This window comes from Girardinichthys multiradiatus, chromosome 13 (genome assembly GCF_021462225.1).
Source record: "Girardinichthys multiradiatus isolate DD_20200921_A chromosome 13, DD_fGirMul_XY1, whole genome shotgun sequence".
NCBI lineage: Eukaryota > Metazoa > Chordata > Actinopteri > Cyprinodontiformes > Goodeidae > Girardinichthys > Girardinichthys multiradiatus.
Genome location: NC_061806.1, coordinates 35,702,242 through 35,723,110, shown reverse-complemented (window position 1 = coordinate 35,723,110; position 20,869 = coordinate 35,702,242). Strand labels below are relative to the sequence as shown.

At 39.9% G+C, this 20,869-nt stretch overlaps 3 protein-coding genes and 1 long non-coding RNA gene across 10 annotated transcripts in view; 2 read left to right on the top strand and 2 right to left on the bottom strand.

Annotated features, from left to right (window-relative positions):
* The first annotated feature begins 184 nt into the window (after positions 1–184).
* On the top strand, positions 185–2,199 carry LOC124878731 (RNA/RNP complex-1-interacting phosphatase-like). Its single transcript, XM_047382813.1, is given in 2 exon segments — positions 185–206; positions 862–2,199. Coding segments are annotated over 2 exon segments (924 nt in total). The 3' UTR covers positions 1,764–2,199.
* Positions 2,200–3,881: 1,682 nt separating this feature from the next.
* On the bottom strand, positions 3,882–5,844 carry LOC124879320 (zinc finger and BTB domain-containing protein 49-like). The gene is made up of 2 exons (XM_047383819.1): positions 5,509–5,844; positions 3,882–5,143 (listed from the first exon to the last, which is right to left on the bottom strand). Exons 1-2 carry the CDS (start codon positions 5,699–5,701, stop codon positions 4,413–4,415), a joined length of 924 nt encoding a protein of 307 aa, XP_047239775.1. The 5' UTR covers positions 5,702–5,844; the 3' UTR covers positions 3,882–4,412.
* A 548-nt stretch (positions 5,845–6,392) lies between these two features.
* The window catches only part of dnai2b (dynein, axonemal, intermediate chain 2b), a 29,251-nt gene continuing 14,774 nt past the window's right edge, over positions 6,393–20,869 (bottom strand). For 4 of the 6 annotated variants that reach the window (XM_047383811.1, XM_047383810.1, XM_047383809.1 and 1 more), the window contains 11 exons: positions 13,428–13,589; positions 13,147–13,268; positions 12,925–13,067; positions 12,027–12,140; positions 11,801–11,940; positions 11,497–11,619; positions 9,696–9,919; positions 9,296–9,431; positions 9,062–9,208; positions 6,762–6,983; positions 6,393–6,629 (listed from right to left, as the gene is read on the bottom strand). In XM_047383811.1, coding sequence (XP_047239767.1) covers positions 6,540–6,629; positions 6,762–6,983; positions 9,062–9,208; positions 9,296–9,431; positions 9,696–9,919; positions 11,497–11,619; positions 11,801–11,940; positions 12,027–12,140; positions 12,925–13,067; positions 13,147–13,268; positions 13,428–13,553 — 1,587 coding nt within the window. In that variant the 5' untranslated portion in view covers positions 13,554–13,589 and the 3' untranslated portion in view covers positions 6,393–6,539. Of the gene's footprint in view, positions 6,630–6,761; positions 6,984–9,061; positions 9,209–9,295; positions 9,432–9,695; positions 9,920–11,496; positions 11,620–11,800; positions 11,941–12,026; positions 12,141–12,889; positions 13,068–13,146; positions 13,269–13,427; positions 13,590–16,033; positions 16,222–20,869 lie in introns of those variants that run through there. The other 2 variants (XM_047383806.1, XM_047383812.1) reach the window with 2 other exon arrangements.
* Positions 9,928–20,042, top strand: LOC124879322. Of its 2 annotated transcripts, none has more exons than XR_007040998.1 (4): positions 9,928–10,027; positions 18,445–18,613; positions 18,997–19,159; positions 19,395–20,042. It is a non-coding gene; the product is annotated as an uncharacterized LOC124879322 (long non-coding RNA). The 2 variants fall into 2 exon arrangements; XR_007040997.1 differs by lacking the exon at positions 9,928–10,027 and adding an exon at positions 16,387–16,401.

The window sequence follows — 20,869 nt, the reverse complement described above, 5'->3', positions numbered from 1 at the left end:
ACAGTATCTGAATTAGATTTAAGTCCTGCTGCATAACCAATGTGTGATTGGGCTTAAGGTCCTGAACTGATGGCTGGACCTTCTCCTGCAGGATGTTCTGGTAGGGGGCAGAATTCATGATTACATCAAATATGACAAGTCATCCAGGTCTTGAGGAAGCAAAGTAGCCCCAAACCCCCAAAGCATGGCTGACTGTCAGTATGATGGTCTGTTTCTGAAATGCTGTGTTGGTTTTAGGTCAGACATAACATCCAAAAAGTTCCACTTTGTCTCATCAGTTCACAGATTACTTTCTCAAAAGTCTGGAGGATCATCAAGATGTTTTGTTTTGGCAAATATGAGCCAGGCCCTGGTGTTATTTTTAGATCATTTGTTGCTTTTTGAGGTCTTTAAGTCATCAGACAGGTTCTATTTAAATTATTTATTATATCTGCTGGTCAGGCCTGAGTTTGGATGGTGAAATAAAGCTCAGGTTTCTACAAATTGTGGTTTAATCACAACAAGGGGGCAATTGCCATTTCCCAGAAAGCCCGGTTGGTTTGGATAGCCTTTTACCCCTTAATGAATTGAATAATAATTAAAAAACTGCCTTTTCTATTTACTCAGTTCATCTTTAACCAGTATTAAAATTAGTTATATGACCTGAGCATTAAAATGTAACAAAACAGCAAAAACATAAGCAATCAGCAAGAGGACAAATGCTTTTTCACAGCACTAAATAAACTAAAAACTAATTAGTTTATTCAGAAGTAAGTCATTATATATATTTAATTGTGTCTCAGATTGCTGGAGCTTTTGGCTGTTGTAGACTGAGATTGCAGCTTTGTGGTTCTCATGACACTTTCTGTTCTGGGGTTTAAGGTCAGCATCTTGCATCAGCTGGGAACAGAACCCTCTGAGACATTGGATCAGCTGAGATGTCTCAGCAGAAGAGGAACAAGAAGAAGAACGGCATACCTGATCGGTGGCTGGACTACTGTCCTGTAGGACAAAGGATACCAGGAACTAGATTCATTGCCTTCAAGGTGCCTTTAAAATCATCCCTGAACAGTCAGGTTCCCGAGTGTCAGTCCTTTGGTCTGTGGGACCTGCTGGACTCGGTGGAACACCAAAACCAGGAGCTAGGTCTGATCATCGATCTCACCTTCACGACGAGATACTACACAGTAAAAGATGTCCCACAGTCCTGCTCCTATATCAAGATCTTCATTGAGGGTCGCCGAGTTCCCTCTGATGAAGCCATCCTCAGCTTTAAGCAGGCGGTGAGGCAGTTCTTGAAGGAGAACCAGAGCAACAAAAGGTTAATCGGGGTCCACTGCACTCATGGCCTGAACCGCACTGGGTACCTGATCTGCAGATACCTGATCGATGTGGATGGGATGGATCCTGCAGCAGCTTTGCAGCTCTTCAATACCAGCAGAGGTCATTGCATCGAGAGGAAGAACTACCTCCATGACCTTCAGAATGTTGCCAAGAGAAGCAACAAAGGCATCGACAATCCAGACAAAAGTCCAATCATGGGGCTTGCTGTGGAGAAAAGACAACCAGCAGCCATAAAGCAGGAGGAGAAGGGAGAGGCCACCACCAAAGCACAGGATGTCCAAGCTTCTGGTGACGACTCAGCAGAGAATCAGCACCCCAATGAGAAACAACCGGCCACTAAACAAACCAAACGTCGAGTTCGACATCGCCCAAAAAAGGGCGACAAGAAGTCTTCTGATAGATCTGCTCAGGGTGGCCTCCCCACCACCGGAACAGAGTAGAAAAATGAGCGCGCAGTTTATAAATCTGAGTTCTGGTTAATTCAACTACGAGGGAAACAAAGAGAAAATGTTGCTTATTTTACTGTTTCTGTGCTATCCTTGGTTTCCTGCACCAGAAACATAAAAGTGAAAGAAATCTTTACCAAATATTTAACGGCTAAGGATCCAATTGCCTGAAGTTACGCCTTGATGCTGACCGTCTAGATCGGATTAATGTTGGCTGATGATTTCTTTTACTCCCAGCATGGACGCTGACCACCACGACTACACTTACTGCACACGAGTCATTTACAGAAGGCTGAGGCTTCATGGGACAGGGAAATATTTATTACAGCATTTTCAACGGTCGCTGCTGTGATTGTCTGAATTCATTATTCAAACTCATTGTACGAAGAACCATTTTCTGTTTAAACAGTAAAATATTTTAACAGTTAAAGGTGTCAATGTTGATTATACAGTACAGACCAAACGTTTGGACACACCTTCTCATTCAAAGTTTTCTTTATTTTCATGACTCTGAATATTGTAGCTTCACACTGAAGGCATCAAAACTATGAATTAACACATGTGGAATTATATACTGAACAAAAAAGTGTGAAACAACTGAAAATATGTCTTATATTCTAGGTTCTTCAAAGTAGCCACCTTTTGCTTTGATTACTGCTCTGCACACTCTTGGCATTCTGTTGATGAGCTTCAAGAGGTAGTCACCTGAAATGGTTTTCCAACAGTCTTGAAGGAGTTCCCAGAGATGCTTAGCACTTGTTGGTCCTTTTGCCTTCACTCTGCGGTCCAGCTCACCCCAAACCATCTCGATTGGGTTCAGGTCCGGTGACTGTGGAGGCCAGGTCATCTGGCGCAGCACCTCATCACTCTCCTTCTTGGTCAAATAGCCCTTACACAGCCTGGAGGTGTGTTTGGGGTCATTGTCCTGTTGAAAAATAAATGATGGTCCAACTAAAGACAAACCGGATGGAACAGCATGCCGCTGCAATATGCTGTGGTAGCCATGCTGGTTCAGTATGCCTTCAATTTTGAATAAATCCCCAACAGTGTCACCAGCAAAGCACCCCCACACCATCACACCTCCTCCTCCATGCTTCACGGTGGGAACCAGGCATGTAGAGTCCATCCGTTCATCTCTTCTGCGCCGCACAAAGACACGGTGGTTGGAACCAAAGATCTCAAACTTGGACTCATCAGACCAAAGCACAGATTTCCACTGGTCTAATCAAAGCAAAAGGTGGTTACTTTGAAGAACCTAGAATATAAGACATATTTTCAGTTGTTTCACATGTTTTTGTTCAGTATATAATTCCACATGTGTTATTTCATAGTTTTGATGCCTTCAGTGTGAAGCTACAATATTCATAGTCATGAAAATAAAGAAAACTCTTTCAATGAGAAGGTGTGTCCAAAGTTTTGGTCTGTACTGTATATATAAAGTACAGAGATCCTAAATGTGACTTTTTGTTAATAAAGACCCCAAAAACGCTTCCTGTCACCATCGTTCCCAGCACACTTGTTAAAAGGTTCAGAATTCAGCACGTTTATTTCCTGAGTTTGCCTTTTATCCACTTCTATGGCTGCTGTAATAAACACTTTCTGCAACTTCCATTGTCTATACCTGCTTGTCCTTCTGGTGTCCATCTCCAGCAGTCACTGGACGAGAGGCAGGGTACAACCATGCACATAGCCACAGGCATTTATGGACCAACCAATATATACCCAACCCATGTTGTCAGACAGGTTCTGGTCAAGAGATTTCTTGATTCTGCAGGTCTGGCAGTAATCATGTCTTTGTGCATCTTGTGAAACTGAACCCAAAACATATTAAATCCCAACTTCTTGATTTAACAGTGAGCAGTTATTACTTCCATCACATATGGCCACATTGGTCAGTATAGCTTGTTTCCCTTAATAAATCACAATTAGAAAACTTCTTTGCATTTATGTATCTTTTTCAGATGTTAAAATTTGTTTTAGGATCTTAAACCTTTAAATAAAAAGCAAAATGAAGAAATCCGTAGGGGGGGAAATAATCTTCAACAACACTATTTAATACTAAGGTCCAAAAATAAACCTTAAAGACTGAATACTCAATAAGCTTTCAGCCACTTTGCTTGTTATAAAAGTTTTTAATGTAGAACCAAATTTTCACTGCATCAATTCAATCTTCATTTTCAAACCCGTTTAGCTAACCTGAAACAACACGCACAGAACTTATGTAGGTGTTTTAGTAAGTAAAAGCATAAGAAAATCAATTTCCCAATGGAAAGAAAAATGGTGACATCGTAGCTCTTGAATTTCAGGCAGAAGTTTGGAAACAGTAGCTGTTTTCCTTTCTGGTGAAGTTTTAGTTACTGTGGCTCATCAGCGTTTCTCATCCTTAAAGTCAGAAACATTTTGCTACCATCTGTCTACTTAAGTCCCGAAGCTCCTAGGATTCACTTTTTTACTTTGCGGCAAAAACGTATTCATGGATTGCAGCTGCTGCCAATACGACTGAAAAGTTGAAGAAAGTATAAAAGAATGACTGCAGCAAATAAATTAAAGAACAGAGAATAACATTTAAAAAAATGTACATTAAGTTAGAACAAAACCAAGTAGGTGAAACACATGGAGTAAAAATTTGATTGAAAGCCAGGTTTAGATTGTCCTCTTCTTTTTTTTGATTACTTTCTGATTATTCGGGTCTGCTTTGTGTTTCCGAGGTCGACCCCTACGCCTCTTCTTCAGGAGAGTCTGGCTTGAGTCCTCTGGTTTCTGTGTTTCCTGGACGTTGACGCTTTGGTTGAAATCAGAGAGCTGCTGAAGTCGCCTCTCTCTGCTCCAGGTCTTGGCTTGATTCTGCAGCACCTTCTTTCTCATGTGGGTTTGGAGGTGAACCTTGAGTCCGTTAGCGCCCTCAAACTGCTCCCCGCACAGACCGCAGACTGGCTTTGGATCCTGGACATGAGCTCTGACGTGTCTGAACAGAAACCTGCGAGCGCCGAAGGCTCGGCTGCAAGCCTGGCAGCTGAAGCCGTCTCTTGGTCTATGAGAGCCCAGTTGTTTCTGTGAAGGCGGTCTAGTGTCGGCAGCGTCTTTACTGTAGTCGTCGCTGTCTTCGGTCTCAGATGACAACACCACTGGGAGGTTCTGACCTAGCTCTACTGGTCTTGGATCAGCTAATGACTGATAATTCTCACGTAGCTTCACAGATGGCCTGGAATTGTAAGTGAACTCAATTATCTCAGCTGCATCCAGAGCTTGGAGATGCTCTTCTTCTTTTTCTTCAACATGCGAAGGCTCAAGAACCATGCTATGGTCCAGGTTCTGGTCCTGATGGTTTAGGGACAGGTCGTCTTTGGGCAACAGCAGCTGTTGTGTGAGGACATCTGTTCAAAAACAAAAATATGCCATTTATTTAAATCTCTGTTTACAGACACAGATAGATAGATGTTCTTATACAGACATGGATAATTAATTAGGACTTCCTAAAATATTTGAATGAATTTTAAAAATTAAAAGTATAACTAGAGGGATTGCGAAGATTACCAATTATTGTACGACCAGTGATAATTACTTTTTAACCTCGTCGGTTTCTCTCAGTTACGCACCCTTCCGAGTTTTTTGACGTAAGGAGGATGAACTAAACTTGAACTTCTAACCCTCCTACTGGTAGAAGATTACATTTCAGAAAGTTTGAATCGGTGCTGAAAAGTTTCCCATCCCCGCTAGGGACCAACAGGTGGAGGCTCACCTGCGGTCGCTGCGTCCATCATGGGTTTGTTCAGTGCGCAGAGCAGCGCATGCTGGCGGGAGATCACCTGCTGACTGAGAACAGCTTCCTCTTCATACTTCACGATGGTTTTCTCAAAAGCCGCCAGAATCTCCTCGACCACCGCGTTCAGCCGCTGAGTGACGAACAGACGCAGCTTTAGGGACCCAGACATGTCACCTTCCAGGTTAGAGGCTAAAATATGAGGATTGTTCTGGACTAATATCCGCTGTGGTTATTGGCAGCTAAAAGCTAAAGGCTATGCTTCGGTAAGGAAGTAAACGGCGAAACAACTTCCGGAATTCTTCTTCTCCTACTGCTGTTGTGGCTGCTATAAATTATTTTCGTCACTTTGCTGCCCTCTTCTGGCTTTACATGTCAACTACAATCATTTGACTTCAAATAAACTTAAAAGTGGTGTTATCTATCTATCTATCTATCTATCTATCTATCTATCTATCTATCTATCTATCTATCTATCTATCTATCTATCTATCTATCTATCTATCTATCTATCTATCTATCTATCTATCTATCTGTGTAGAAACATGTGCAATCTAATTTTAGAGCAGTAGAACATGTTTCAAGGGTTCAATTTATTGACATAAAAGTTCTATATGAATTTAGAAAAGATATTTCTACAGTGGTCAGTTTTGAAATAAGAAATCTGCAAACCCAAGAAACTGATGAAGTGGATGGATGGCCGGACGGAAGGATGGATGGATGGAAGGATGGAAGTACCATTTTTTTTGATTCTCTGTTTTATTTTTCCTTATTTTTTTCTTCACATTTCCAGACTGTGTAGGAACGCTGCTCCATTCAGGTGCTCCATGTGAGGGTGTATAAACAGATCACACAAACGCAACTAAACTATGCTCAGTTTAATGTTTTAACAGCCTTTTAATGTTTAAAGCCAGAATGTGCACATTGGGGTGTAAATAACAAGTAAATACAAAAACTGAAATCTGGTAGAGAGGTAAAAAGTTGAGGAAGGACAGGATTGTTTCCATTCATTATGACAAATCTGTGTTACCAGTTTCATCCCCAGTTTTACCATTTTCCACTCCATTCTGTACTTCTCTTTCATCGCAGACATCATTCTCCTGGAAAAAAGAGTGAGACTGATTGTAAACCAGATGTGACCAGTGTAAGAGTCCAGTCAGGCCAATAGAATGTAGAACCAGGAAACCACTGTCACCAGTTTAAAGGGCGCCGCCACCTCCTTCTCTCCTTACCTGGGGTGTTTCCTCTCTCCTCTCCCTCCTCCTCATCTCTGCTTCCACCAAGCTGTAGAAGTCATTCTCAGCTCTGGCGATGAGCTGCTCGAGGTTGTCCTCTCCGTCCTCCCGCCCGGCCTCGTCCTCTCTGCTCTGTTCAGAGCGGCTTCTCTCCTTCAGACGAATCTCTCTCTGACGGGCCTCCAGTATCTTCTCTCGCTTTGTCTCCCTCTCAAACATCTGCAGAACATGCAGACATTTTCTTTCAGTGGATGTCGATGCATAAAGTGTATTTCGGTGTGAAACAAATTCCTAAATACCACCATAAACAAAAGTCATTTTGTCCAGTTATCTTTTGCACAGGTTCCCATATTATTGTGAAAAGTCATTTTTTTTTTAATATACAAAAGTAGTTTTTTACATGATCTAATTATACTTGTAGGTTTTGTAGAATCTGCATTTATTTTTATCGCTATAAGTACTGAGTAACTGTATGCAAAACCCACCAGGCCTCTTGCAAACCCCCAACAAACTCCACGAGGCGCATTCTGCTGTTTAAAACCTCTACAAATCATGTTCCCTGTTTCTTGACGTTTACTTCCTGTTTCTAACGACCGTCAGACGCTCCAGTAACTGCCTGTAACACACAACCTGTGATGCCATCATTTATATCCTAGGGAGCAGTTTTACACAAGCCCAGCCCCTTCCTTCTGACACCAATAATGACCAAATTCAATTACATTCTGGTCTACATTCCTGTTTTTGTTTTATTGGAGCTACTAAAGACTGGTGATAAACATCTGTACTCCAATTCAGTTTTACTGCAAGTTGCTAGAGTTTTTATATGAAGCACTATTATAAGGGTTGGAAACTGTTAACTATCTCATTTAAAATGTATTTAAATGCAATGAAAGTCTTTATGCTATTAACTCATTTTAGAAACTGAAACCTGTGAAATATTTTGTGATAATTACTAAAATATGAGACTAAATTAAGGAAGCACAGCAGATCACTCCTGATTATCAACATCCAGTAGGTGCCCCACTTGTATCACACATTTTCAATATGTACTGTACATAATGTACATTGGCTTGCAAAAGTATTCAAAGCCCTTAAACCTCTCAGATTTGGAAACATTACAACCTCAAAATGTATTTTATTTGGATATGTGATAGAGCAACACCAAGTACAGCATAATTGTGAAGGTAAATAAAAATAGTACTGGTACTTTTTCTTCACAAATAAAAATTTAAAAAATGTGTTACGTGCATATCTTTTCAGCCTAGAGCTGCATAATATATCTAATATTTATCATCACAGTATCATTGAATGCAATGTGCATGTTGCAAAGAACTGCCTTAATTACAATAAATGTGAGCTAATAATTGTAGAACCATGCATTCAGGATCTCAATGCCTGTAATATATTTGGTGACAGTTGTTGCTCGATGAAGCACAAAATGTTGTAGATACAGGTAAATTGATGATGTATGTTCTCTCTTTCATACTCTAGACTTGAAAACTGGCTCAGAGTTTATCTGTTCTTTCTTTCTAGATGAAGCCTCTAAAGGAGCTACATCCATTAACATTTACTTTTCCTTCCCATAGAAAGGACTCCTGGATCAGTGCTTCTTTGTTCTCTTTGTGTCTCTGCTCTGTTCTCTCTAACCTCCAGTCGGTCGTGGCAGATGGCCGCTCACACTGAGCCTGGTTCTGGTTCTGCTGGCGGTTTCTTCCTGTTAAAAGGGAGTTTTTCCTCTCCACTGTCGCTACATGCATGCTCAGTATGAGGGATTGCTGCAAAGTCAACACCAGTGACTGTCCACTGTCTCTACAAGCTCATCCAGGAGGAGTGAATGCTGCAAGTCACTGATTGGATGCAATCTGCTGGGTTTCCTTAGATAGAAAAACGTTTTATCCAATTTGAATAAATAACTGAATCTGACTGCACTGTTCAATGGTTAGGATTAATTGGAATGTATGTACCTGACTTTTGTGAAGTGCCTTGAGACGACATGTGTTGTGAATTGACGCTATATAAATAAAACTGAATTGAATTAAACTGAATTGAATTAATAAATCGCCACCCAACTGACTTTTTGGTAAAAAATGTTGAAACTTGTATAATTTTCTTCCCCCTTCAATTCTGCAGTAGTTTAAGAAAGAAAATAAGTCCCAATAAAATATACCGAAGTTTGTGGTTGTAGCATGACAAAAGGTAAAAGGCATATTTTTTGCAAGTTTTCTTGCCACTGAGTAACTAGTTTTTCTTGTTACTAAATGAGATCTCTGACCAGGAAATGTTTTGGTGTTTCTTACAGCAGCTGCTAGACTCTTCTCGTTCTTCTGGAGGGTCGACAGTCCGGAGCAGATCTCCAGCAGCGTGGCTTCCCCGTTTTGGGAGCCACACGCCACCAGCTGGCCGTTATCCTGAACGCGGAGGCTGTACAGAGCTTTGTCACTCACCTGAGGACAACACCACCGAGCAAATGTCATGATGATTCTGAATCAGTGGAAGAGACAATTCTAGGTTTACTGGTGAGATCAGAGCACCTTGACACTCAGACTGGGGTCACTCTGTTTGAACAGGATGTCCCAGATGTCCAGCACGCCCTCCATCTTCACAGTGAAGAAGACAGAAGGTCTCACTGGACTCCAGCAGGCGTCCATTAGGTAAGACATCTGGTACCTGGAATGCAAAATATAAAGAAGTAAAAACTGATGTTTGGTATTTAAAGTAAAAAAAACAGACAGTTCAGGATAAGGAAGAAGAGACAAGACTTATGGGTCACCTGAAGAAGAGACAGAACCAACTGAGGTTATATAAAAGAGGACTAGAAGAAAACAGGAGAAATTTGACAAGAAACAAAAACACCTACATGGAAACACAAGATGAAGCAGGACAATATAGGCTCTACAGAGTTTCTAACAGTATAATGAGTCTGAATCCTACTTGGTCCACATGATGGACGACTCCTTGATGTCTTCTGACCAGATGCGGGCCGTCCAGTCCCCAACAGTGAGAAAGTTTTTGGGGAAGAAGGGATTCCTCTGCAGGGCGTAGATGGGTCCATGGTGGCCGTCGTATGTGCAAACAATTTTCTCTGCTGCAGTCTTTGCCTTCCTGTTGCAGGAGACCACCAGGCCCTGCTCAGTGCCCACCATGAACTTCGTGGGCTGAACAAACATCATATAATGAGAGATGATCAGGATGCTTCATGCAGATGGAGACCTTTTGTTTTAAATCAGAGCAAAATTATTACTGACAAAGAAAAACATTCTCAGGTAAGCATGTCTTTTATTAACCAGGCTGTTTGCATTCTCGTTGCTTTCATACTTTGGTGAACCCAAATATGCTTTTAATTCGTTTATTAAAATTAGCTCAATACAGCGAGCGTTTTCAAAGAAAGAGTTCCTGTTCTTAATTTTTCTATTATTTCAATCAAGCCCAAAGAATGCAAACCGGATATCTTTTTTTTAATTAGACAAGTATGGAAAGTAAAATAATCTGACTACTTTTTATTGGTAAAATACTGCATACACGGGCTGCACGGTGGTGCTGTTGGTAGCACTGTTGCCTTGCAGCAAGAAGGTCCTGGGTTCGACTCCCAGCCAGGGGTCTTTCTGCATGGAGTTTGCATGTTCTCCCTGAACATGCGTGGGTTCTCACCGGGTACTCCGGCTTCCTCCCACAGTCCAAAGACATGCCCGTTAGTTTATTTGGTCACTCTAAATTGCCCTTAGGTGTGTGAATGAGTGTGTGCGTGGTTGTTTGTGTCTTGCCCTGTGATGGACTGGTGACCTGTCCAGGGTGTAACCCGCCTCCTGCCCATAGACTGCTGGAGATAGGCACCAGCTTCCCTGCGACCCACTATGGAAGCAGTGGTATAAAAGATGACTGACTATTGCCTATATTAATACATGTATTATTACATTTTTTGGCCCTGGAATACCAGGAGACTTTATGAATTTGGCCCACTTGACAAATAGTTAACTCCACTGCTTTAAAATAAATGCATCTGAAACATTTTTTACCTTTACTTCAGTTTTTTGAGTTGATCACAGTGTCAAAGAACTGATAGTTAGCAATCTATAACTTCTTGTTTACCTGGAGGATAAATATGTTATCACACAAAGGCCATCTTTTAGCCACTTCTAAACCTGCCCATATCTACAGTCAGAGGACTCATTAAGTAACCTACAGCATCTGGAACAAACGAGGCTGGATAAGGAACCACGTTTATTTTGCTCTAGTGAGCAGGATAGTAAGGGATGCCGACAAAACTCACTCTTAGAGAACTGTATGTAATGTCTCCACAACAACTGTTAGACCCTATCTAGAACAGGTTTATGGGAGGTTTCCTAGGGAAAGGTCCTACCATCACAAACATAAACGGGTGTAGTTGGCTGAATGTCCCTGGGACCTTAGTGTGCTTTAGGTACGGAAGACCTAAGGTGGTTCTGATATGAAACAAAATATGAATATGAGGAAAAGAACCCCATGTTCACTGTGTATGGTGAAGGATCTGTTGTGCCATGGGTCTAATTTCTCTTCCAAGAGGTCTGGAGAACTTTGTTAGAGGACATGGCATCATAAACTATCCTAAAAATCTCATCTTGACTAAACACCTGGTGTCAGTAAAGTCCACTTTCAAAGAACCTCAGTTTTAGTCTCTGAGCAGAACAGAAAAACGTATTTCAGGCATAATTCAGAAAACAAAGTGCAGCTGGAAAGTACAGAAACAAACAGTCACCATGGTGGGCTCAAACTCCAGAGAGATGGCACCTAAAGCTCGGTCCAGATTCCCCTCCCGCCCCGGGTCCAAAACCAGACGCTCTGTTGGCTCGCTCAGCTTGCGAACATCCCACCACAGAACCTTACAAAACAAGAGAAATCATTATCTTAAAGGCTCATTATTGTAAGGAGGTTTTCTCCATAAACCAGTTAAAGGTCACTCTAACCTTTTACTAAACTATCTGTTCTTGCCCAGCCATCATTGATCCACCTACCTTCACCACTCTACATGACATGGTTTTAATCTATAGGGGTTGTTCTACCTGTCCGTCGGTGGAGGCAGAGAAGGCCTCTGTCCCAGTCTTAGACTGCAACCAGATGATCTTGTAAACTGGATCTCTGTGACTGTGCTCCAAAGAAGAATACTCCACAGGCTGACTGCCTCTGCGAGTGTCCCAGTAAGCTACGACAAACACACCCACAGATAAATCCCGCTGGTTCCACAGTGGTTCTCAGCGAAAATGTCATTAAGCTTGAGGCAGGACGCACCAATCTGGCCATTGTAGCTGCCCCCCACAAGAGTGTGGGGGTCCTTTGGGTTGTAGTCCAGACAGACAAGTGGAGATTCTGGTTTCAGAGTCATCTCAGGGCAGCTTGGGTTCTCTTGAGGAATAAAATGTCCACTAGTGAACAGATTGGTTTCTGAGGTGGATTTACATTGCCTGGCTAAAGTATTCACAACCCCTAAACTTATTCACATTTTTCCTTGTTAGAACCACAAACTTCAAAGTATTTTACTATGATTTTATTGACAGACCGACAGAAGCTTGTACCTGTGAAGTAAAGGGGGAAATTATACAAGGTTTCCAATTTTTGTAACAAATGAAATAGTTTGGTGTGTGCCGTGCATTTTCAGCCCCCTGGGTCAATACTTTGTAGAACCCTCTTACAGATGCAAATCATCTGAGGTTGCTCTCCACCAGCTTTACACGTTGCCCATTCTTTTTCACACAATAGCTTAGCATCAGTCAGATTGGATAGAGAAGATCTATGAACAACTATTTTCGTGTTTTGCCACTAATGTTGAAATTATTTATGTCTGGACTTTGAGTGGACCATTCTAACATATGAATAACCTTTGATCTAAATCATTCCACTGTAGCTCTGGCTGTATGTCTAGAGCCGTTGTCCTGCTGGAAGATAAACCTCCATCCAAGTCTCAGATCTTCTGCGACCTCTAACTGGTTTTCTTCCCGAATTTAGCTCCATCCATCTTTCCATCAACTCTGACCAGCTTCCCTGTCACTGCTGATAAAACGCAAACCTACAGCATGATGGTGCCACGACCACCTGACGTTCATGGTTGTAATGAGTCAACATTTCCGAAACTTCATGAAGTGTGAATACTTTACCATGCCTCTGTGATTGAACCTTCCGTATGACCCACCAATTTCCCAGATGTAGGAGTCCAAGCTCATATCTTTGGGGTTTTTTTGGAACCCAAGGTTGCAGTAGGCCGCGGCCAGCTTCCTGCCACCATCAGGGTGCCACGACAGGCTGGTGATGGTACGTTTCACTTCGTTGGGATCTCTGAGGAAGACATTAAGCATAGCACACAGCAAGTCTCAGTAATGAATCAGCCTGGTGCTTAGCTAGTGGTCAGATATACCTGAGGATGTTAATGGTCTTTGCAGACGGCAACTCTGAACTTTCCTCCAACTCCTCATCTTCCTCGAAGTACTGCTGGTAGATGTCTATGGCGTTGTTCTGCTTAATGCAGTGCTCCATGACCTTATTGTTATGATAATAGCATGGGGACAGCAATTACAAATGATAAAGCAACATTTTCTCTCTATGCAAGGTGTTGACCTTTACAAAAACAAAGTTGAAATAAAATAAATAAAAGCTAAAATGAGTTTTTGTTGCTGACTGGATTAAACTTGATCTTACGCTGCCCAGGTGCTGGAGGCAGTTGATGTAGTTCTCCTCTTTTTCCACCTTCTTCCTGAAGCGGATGGTTTGTTCCACGTCCTTCGGGTTGATGTCTTTTGGCCATCCGCCCTCCACATGGTTCATACCACAACTGTTGGACTCAAAGCGCTCAGTGTTCACCTGAAAACAACAACCATCATATGAGTTCACTGCGACCTATCTAGATTAACGTGTACTTTGTAATCCTTGGTTGTATTATTTTAGTTAAGGTCAAAATTATCATTGGCTCAGACATTCTTAGCCAGTGGTTTTCCTCCTTGTTGTGTTTCCTCTCAACACTGGATGTATTTTTACAGCTTTATCCCAGAAAATATGCTAAAATCTGACATTTAGGCTTGTTTAGCCCATCTGATCTGTCTAATATTTTAACTACAATCAGACATCAGTAGATGCATGTTCACATTTTCCTTTTTAACCTTATTTACATGTTGCTCAGATGAAAGCAACAACAAACTTTCACTCAGGGTTGTTGCGTCATTTTATCATAATGTGAAAATCTTCTATTAAAACCAGACTTGGGTAAAGAACGTAGCTTATATACAGTTAAATAAATTAACACCAGAAAAAAAGGTGCAATCTTAGATGTTTTGTATGAAACAAAAGATTCCAAGATCCAAACGTATTAAAGTAATATTAGTTCGCTGTAAACCTACAATATGCACTAGAAAACATATTTACTTCTGTCTAAAATGTTCTCACCCTTAATAGTTTGGGTTGGCTGATTTAACTTCAAGTAACTTAAGTAAGTAGCTTCTAATTATTAACCAGACAAAAAGATGACATAGAAAGTATTTTATACACTACATCAAATTATTCTAGCGTTTTAACATATTGTTTTTATTTTACATGCTTTTAGGAAAAACTTTAATCATTTCTAAATTGTTTGCACATTAATGTTGATTTATTGGAGGGTAAGAACTCACACATCCTGGTTTTGTTGGTCTAGATTGCACGGACAATAGACAGATAGATTAGTAGATGAAACCAACTTGCAGACATTAATAAAGGTACATCTAAAAAAAATAGACATATTGTGAAATTTTTTATTTTCTGTCACTCATTATGTGGATTTATTACACAGACTGAAATACTTCAAACCTTTATTTCTTGCAGATGGCGTAAACCCAAAATTTGGGGTTTCAGAAAATTTGAACATTATAATGTATAAATGTTATGTAATGGATATATTATGGCCTACACAATCATGGGGAAGACTGCTGACTTGACAGATGTCCAGATGGACCCCAATAAGCAATAAATCACACGAAGAGGAAATGCCTGAAACTTCCGGTTGGGACTTCTGGTATAGACCGGATATACAGTGCTGCTGTAGTCCCTGCAGATGGATCCCTCTCAGGGATTGGCTTATGGTGGCCATGGCCCCCCTTGGAGGTCCAACCAAGTAGTGAGTGCATAGAAATGAACATGTTTTTCAGAAGAGTTGGGGTTAGGATTTAAAATGTCCTTTTTTTTTTATCTTATGTAATATTCACATTTTCTGAGATACAGAATATGGGGATCTCATTGTCTGGAAGCCATAATCCTTAAAGCTACAAGAAATTAAGGCTTGAAATATTTCACTCTATGTGTAATAAATCTAAATATTATTTGTGATTCACTTTCTGAAATTAGTGAAAAAAAATGTAACTTTATCACAATATTAAAATTTTTGGGGATATAAATGTGAACAACTCTGATTTGTCCAGTCTTTATAAAGAGTAAAACAAAGGAATTTATTTGGAGTCAAGCATATATGTCTCTAAAATACAGCAAATGGGAAATGTGTCTATAATTAGACCGCACAAAACATTTCTACAGCACCGAGTTATTTTAGATAGGAAAAAGCTTTGAAAAAATGTTTTGTTATGGACCGAGAACTAGGAAAGAGCCTCATGAAAAACCTCACTAAACCTAAATATCTTCCTGAGGTCATATGTGCAAAATCTTTATTATATGTGAGTGAATGAGGACAAAAACAGCTACAGAATCTAGACAGAGCAAATTCAACTGTTTTTGCAACAACTAATTGCTGTAAGAATGGCCTATAAGGAGAAAAATTAGATTAATAAGTTAGGAATGTTTACAGGTTATAATGCACCGCCAGGGACCTGCAGAGGATAGTGAGGGGAGCAAAAAAGGATCATGGGAGTGTTTCTGGCGCCAGTCTGGGATCTGTTGCAGGAGCTGGGCTCTGAACATGGTCAGAGACTCCTCACACCCTCTCCAAGAACTTCCTGAACTGCTGCTGTCAGACAAACACTACCTCAACATCAAAAGCAGGACCACCAGACTGCTGCACAGCTTTCTGCATCAAGCTAATCACAATCTGGACAGATGTTTAGATTCTGAACTTTACAACTTTCATCTGGTTTGTCTTTGCTTTAAAATTAAATGACTATGTGATTAGAGTTGACATTTTTATTCATTTGCCCTCGTATAAATCTCTTCATCTAGGAGCACAACGAAATAATTAACTGGGGTGTTAAATTAGTTATTTGTCATGGAATTGACAGAAATGTTAGCCAAAAACAGCTATTTTAAATTTACTTCAGACGTAAACCAACCTGGTGCTCGGACATGTCCCTGCAGGCCTGCAAGCCCTGATCTTTGCGGGTCTTCAGGATGAACTGGGAGGCCAGGCTCGGCTCCGGATGGATGTCCACCATCACCTCCTCAGGCCGGTCAGAGAACAGACACTGACGGCCAAACTCGCTGCGGAGCTTCGCGTAAACATGGGTGATCTCCATGACGGAGGGATTCACCGTGTAGCCGCCGGGGACAAGGACCGAGAGACAACTGGACGGACTCAGAGCAAACCGGGGAAAAACGTGTCCCAACAACCGAAGACAAACTCTAAATGAAAAACTAGCATGGCGGCGGAACGGTTTGTGGTATCCTAGCAACGCCACGAGGACAACCACTTGTTTTAACGGTTACAATTTTCAAGAAGAATTACTAGATTTAATTTATATAGTTTATTAAATCATTGCTAATAACAAATGTTTAAAATCTGTCACCAATATGGACATTAATTTTCGTCTCTTAAATTAAAACATGATGTAATTTGATTTTAGAAGTTGATACCACTTTGTGAAACTCTTATGGTTTTAAAAGCCCAAATTATGACTTTTTGTCTCATTATTATGACTGTATCTCGAATATAAAATCCCATTTTTTTCAGTGTTTTAAGTAGCAGACATTTGCCTCCAAAAATATGGTAATATGTATAACAAATCCAAACAAAATGGCTCTTTAGCCAGAAATGTAAAGAGACTAAATTTCCATCAGTTCTTAAAAAAGAAATACCTGTTAGGCTTAGTTTGACTTCATTACGGAAAAACATTTTCTTTATTGAGTTATTTAATAATGAAGGCAAAAAGGCAATTAAAAAAACATCCAAGAGTGCTCAGGCTAAAAGAATGCTTATATTTAAAGAAAGTTGTAAGTAGGCTACACATTTTAACAATGTGGACACATTTGTTGTCATCTCTGATAAGCATGTTGAAGCTGTAAAATAAATCCAACATGTAATATAGTAGAACTGAGTATTGGGCCTGATTTTAACATTGAGACTACATGTAGACCTTATTTCAACATGACTCAATGTTAAGTCAATGCAAAACCCAGATTCAGACGTATATATTTCATATAATTTTAGACAAAGCAGTTTTGCCCTTTAATTCAAAATTCATTAGGACCACAGAAAAAACCTATAAATCATACAGAAAGCACATTTCAGCTTGTTGTGATATAGTGGTAGTAGTATCAATGCATGGAAAATGTCTTTAGGTTTGATTTAGGAGCTAAATATTAAGAGAATAATGGTAACTATCAAGACATATTTACCTGTATGGCCTGCACTGGCAGATGATGTTTATCACAAATTGTAATTTCCAACCAACACTACTAAACTCTGAATGAGCAGCAGCATCTCTGAACCTTACATCTTAAAAACGTTCCCTTTTAATTCAATTCAGCTTTATTTATGTAGCGCCAATTCACAACACGTCTTCTAAAGGCACTTCACAAAGTCAATTCAATCGAATCATACAGATTTCAAGTCGGGTTCATACATTCCAATTAAACCTAACTATCAAACAGTGCAGTCATATTCAGTTTACTATTCAAATTGGTTAAAAAGGTTTTCTATTTAAGGAAACCCAGCAGATTGCATCGAGTCAGTGACTTACAGCATTTACTCCTCCTGGATGAGCATTTTGCAACAGTGGACAGCCGCTTGCATTGACTTTGCAGCAATCCCTCATACTGAGCATGCATTTAGTGACAGTGGAGAGGAAATCAACTTTTAACAGGAAGAAACCTCCAGCAGAACCAGAACCAGGCTCAGTGTGAGCAGCCATCTGCCACGACCGACTGGGGGTTTGAGAGAACAGAGCAGAGACACAGAAACACTGATCTAGGAGTACTTTCTATGAAAAAAAAAAGTAAAACATTAAAGGCAGTAACCAGACCAGCCTCTTTTAGACATATATATCCTAATTTTAGCCCAGATGTCTATAAACAATTTTAACATATTTTGCTTTAAGTTGTAATACAGCAGTGATGAGAAGTCAGGGCCTTCAGGGTATTCAGAGAAGGCCCTACGTGGTCCCAGAAAAAACAACAGTATGTGGACAGAGACAGGATGTATCTGAGGGTTGGCAGATACATCCCTTCAGAGGGTGGGGGATAGACAGGGATGTATCTGCCTCCCTTCTGTCTCTGTCTATAGAAATGTCCTTCTATAGACAGTGGAACACTCCACATCATCTCACTGTATCTGTGTCAATAGGCAGAGGGATGGCAAACTTGCTGTTTCTATAATCCCTGTCTGTAGAATTATGAATTGTCTGAATTGAATTAAATTTACTCACCTAGAAACACAGAAACCAAGAAAATTGTGGAAACAAAGAACCTGAACATCAAATTAAAATAATATCTGTTAATATTGTTTTTTTGTTTTGTTTTTTTCTAGGAGACGACTTTATCTTTGACCAATGAATGATAAGCATTGAGGGTGAAATTGTTTCTGAGGGGCCTCAACCTACCTTCCTGGCTGGTCTTGCAGCACTTTTTGCTACCTTCTATGTATTTAACCTTTAGTATCCAGAGGAGGCGACATGCACACTGGAGTTTATTCAAAGGTGAGAACTAATTCACTAATGCTTTTGCTAAACGTATTTTGTAGTTTAGAAGCGTCTGATTTAAAAATGCAATATGTACCTTAAAATAAAGAAACAGGTAGTCTGAACGTTCTCTCCGGGTACTCTGGTTTCCTTCCACAGTCCAAAAACATGACTGTTAGGTTAATTGGTCTCTCTAAATTGCTCTTAGGTTTGAATGGGTGTGTGCATGGTTGTTTGTCTTGTGTCTCTGTGTTGCCCTGCGATAAACTGGTGAGCTGTCCAGGGTGTACCCTGCCTCTTGCCCGTAGGGCACCAGCTCCCTGTACAAAAGAAGCGGGTGTAGAAAATTGATGGATGGATGGTAGTTTGAACTCTGAGCTATGTCTCTCGTCTGTTTTTAGGCGGGTTTTAAGGCCTCAACCCTGAAAGAGGAACAAAAGCAGCAAAAGGAAAAGTGACATAGAAAACAACAGGAAGACTTGTTCAAAAGAAACAGACGGCAGTGAACCCACGTCTCCACTCTCCTCTGCCAAATCATGGACTACCAGTGGAACTTTTAAAATGGTAAGATTACACATTTACCCACAATCTGTTCTCTGTTATGTGCTCTTTGTTTTTTTCTCTATTCTACCAGTTTCAGGAGACCAACCACTGTTTTAGACTCTGTTTAGGGAGAGTCTAAAACAGTGGTGAGAAACAGTAAAATCTCTGTCTCTCTCTCCCTGTGACATAAGTGCGGTTAAATCTACTGTACATTTCATGTGTTGAATAAATTTCTTTTCTTTTCTTTATCCTCTAGCAACCCTTTGATGAATTATTTGGATCAGCAGCAGGACCTGGATCAGTCTACCTTATTTTCAGAGATGTGTTCAGGACTCATTACTTGTTCTCGTTGGTTTTTGTTTGGCTGTTCACAACGTTTTAAACTGGCTGACATTTTAAAGATGTACGAGCATGGTTCTTATGCAGTGTGTATGTGATTTAAATATTTTACAGTTCTGGATTAGTTTGATGAAGACAACAGAGTATTGAAATTGCTTATATGCCTAAACTTTATTCCCTGTTGCACTGTCCATTATTTTTCCATCCATCCATCCATCCGGTCTGGAAATTTTACATTATAAGCTTGTAAAGCTTTGTTCTTATGCCTTTGGTTGACAAGCTGTTTTTTTGTTGTTGTAACTTTTAACCTTTGGCACTTCTACTTTTCTGGTTATTTAACAGCTTGTGTGCATTATGTTATAACCATGGGAGTTATGCATTTAAAATGGTGTATGAATATATATTTTTCAGTCAATTCTTGAGTATTTTTACATTCAGGTTGCAATACCTTTTGACATTTATGTCAAAAGCAAATGTTGCTGTTCTTTAAAAATGTAATATTTTGTTGCACTGCTGTGTGTCGGTTTTAAACATTAACACTGAAATAAAGTATGTTTAAAATGTATTGTTTTTTGTTTCCTTGAAATAACAATTGTTGACATTTATTGTGAGTTTAAATTAAGTTGAATTTTGATATTTCAATTTTAACAGCTAGCAATAGCCAGTCAGTTCAATTACTGTTGAAATTACAATTTAGGAAGTGTTCTTAGGCTACTGTAAAATAAAACAATAATAATAATAATTCTGTTACAGAATTAAAGTAAAACTGTAATAAAATCACAGTAAAATGATAATATAATTACAGTAAAATTGTGATAAATTACAGTAAAATTGTAATAAAATTACGGTAAGATTGTAATAAAATTACAGTAAAATTGTAATAAAATTACAGCCATTTACTGTAAAGATTACAGTAAAGTACTGGCAACCCTGCTGCCAGTACTTTACTGTAAATTTTACAGTTCCTTTTTTTACAGTGTGTGAAGTTTCTTAAATGCCATTTAGACTTTTCTAGAACTGGGTGCTTTGGTGAGATGAAGATGGATGAACATGTTAAATATGGTGGGGGATCTGTGATACTGTGGGCCTGTTTCTGAGTACATGACATCAATAATCAAACCAGAACATATTAACTAAAAATCTGGTGGCTTCTGCCAGTAAACTGAAAAAAATGGTTGCCGCTGGCTCTTTCAGTAGGATAATGATCCAAACCAGACCTAAATCTGGTAAAACCTGTAGGGAAGTGAGGAGAAGAGAACCTCCAGGACTCTGGATGATTTAGAGAAAGGCAATGATCAAAAATCTCTCTCTGCTGGCTCCAACCTTGTGAACTGTTATAGATAAGGACTAAACTTTTTCCTTTTTATACAGCATTGTTTTTTTCTAATTTCT

What these genes read in the sequence shown, in the direction of transcription:
- LOC124879320 (XM_047383819.1), bottom strand. Translation starts at nt 5,701, where the DNA reads ATGTCTGGGTCCCTAAAGCTGCGTCTGTTCGTCACTCAGCGGCTGAAC. An exon ending in GATGGACGCAGCGACCGCAG is followed by an intron (nt 5,144 to 5,508) that starts GTGAGCCTCCAC and finishes GTTTTTGAACAG; the next exon opens with ATGTCCTCACACAACAGCTG.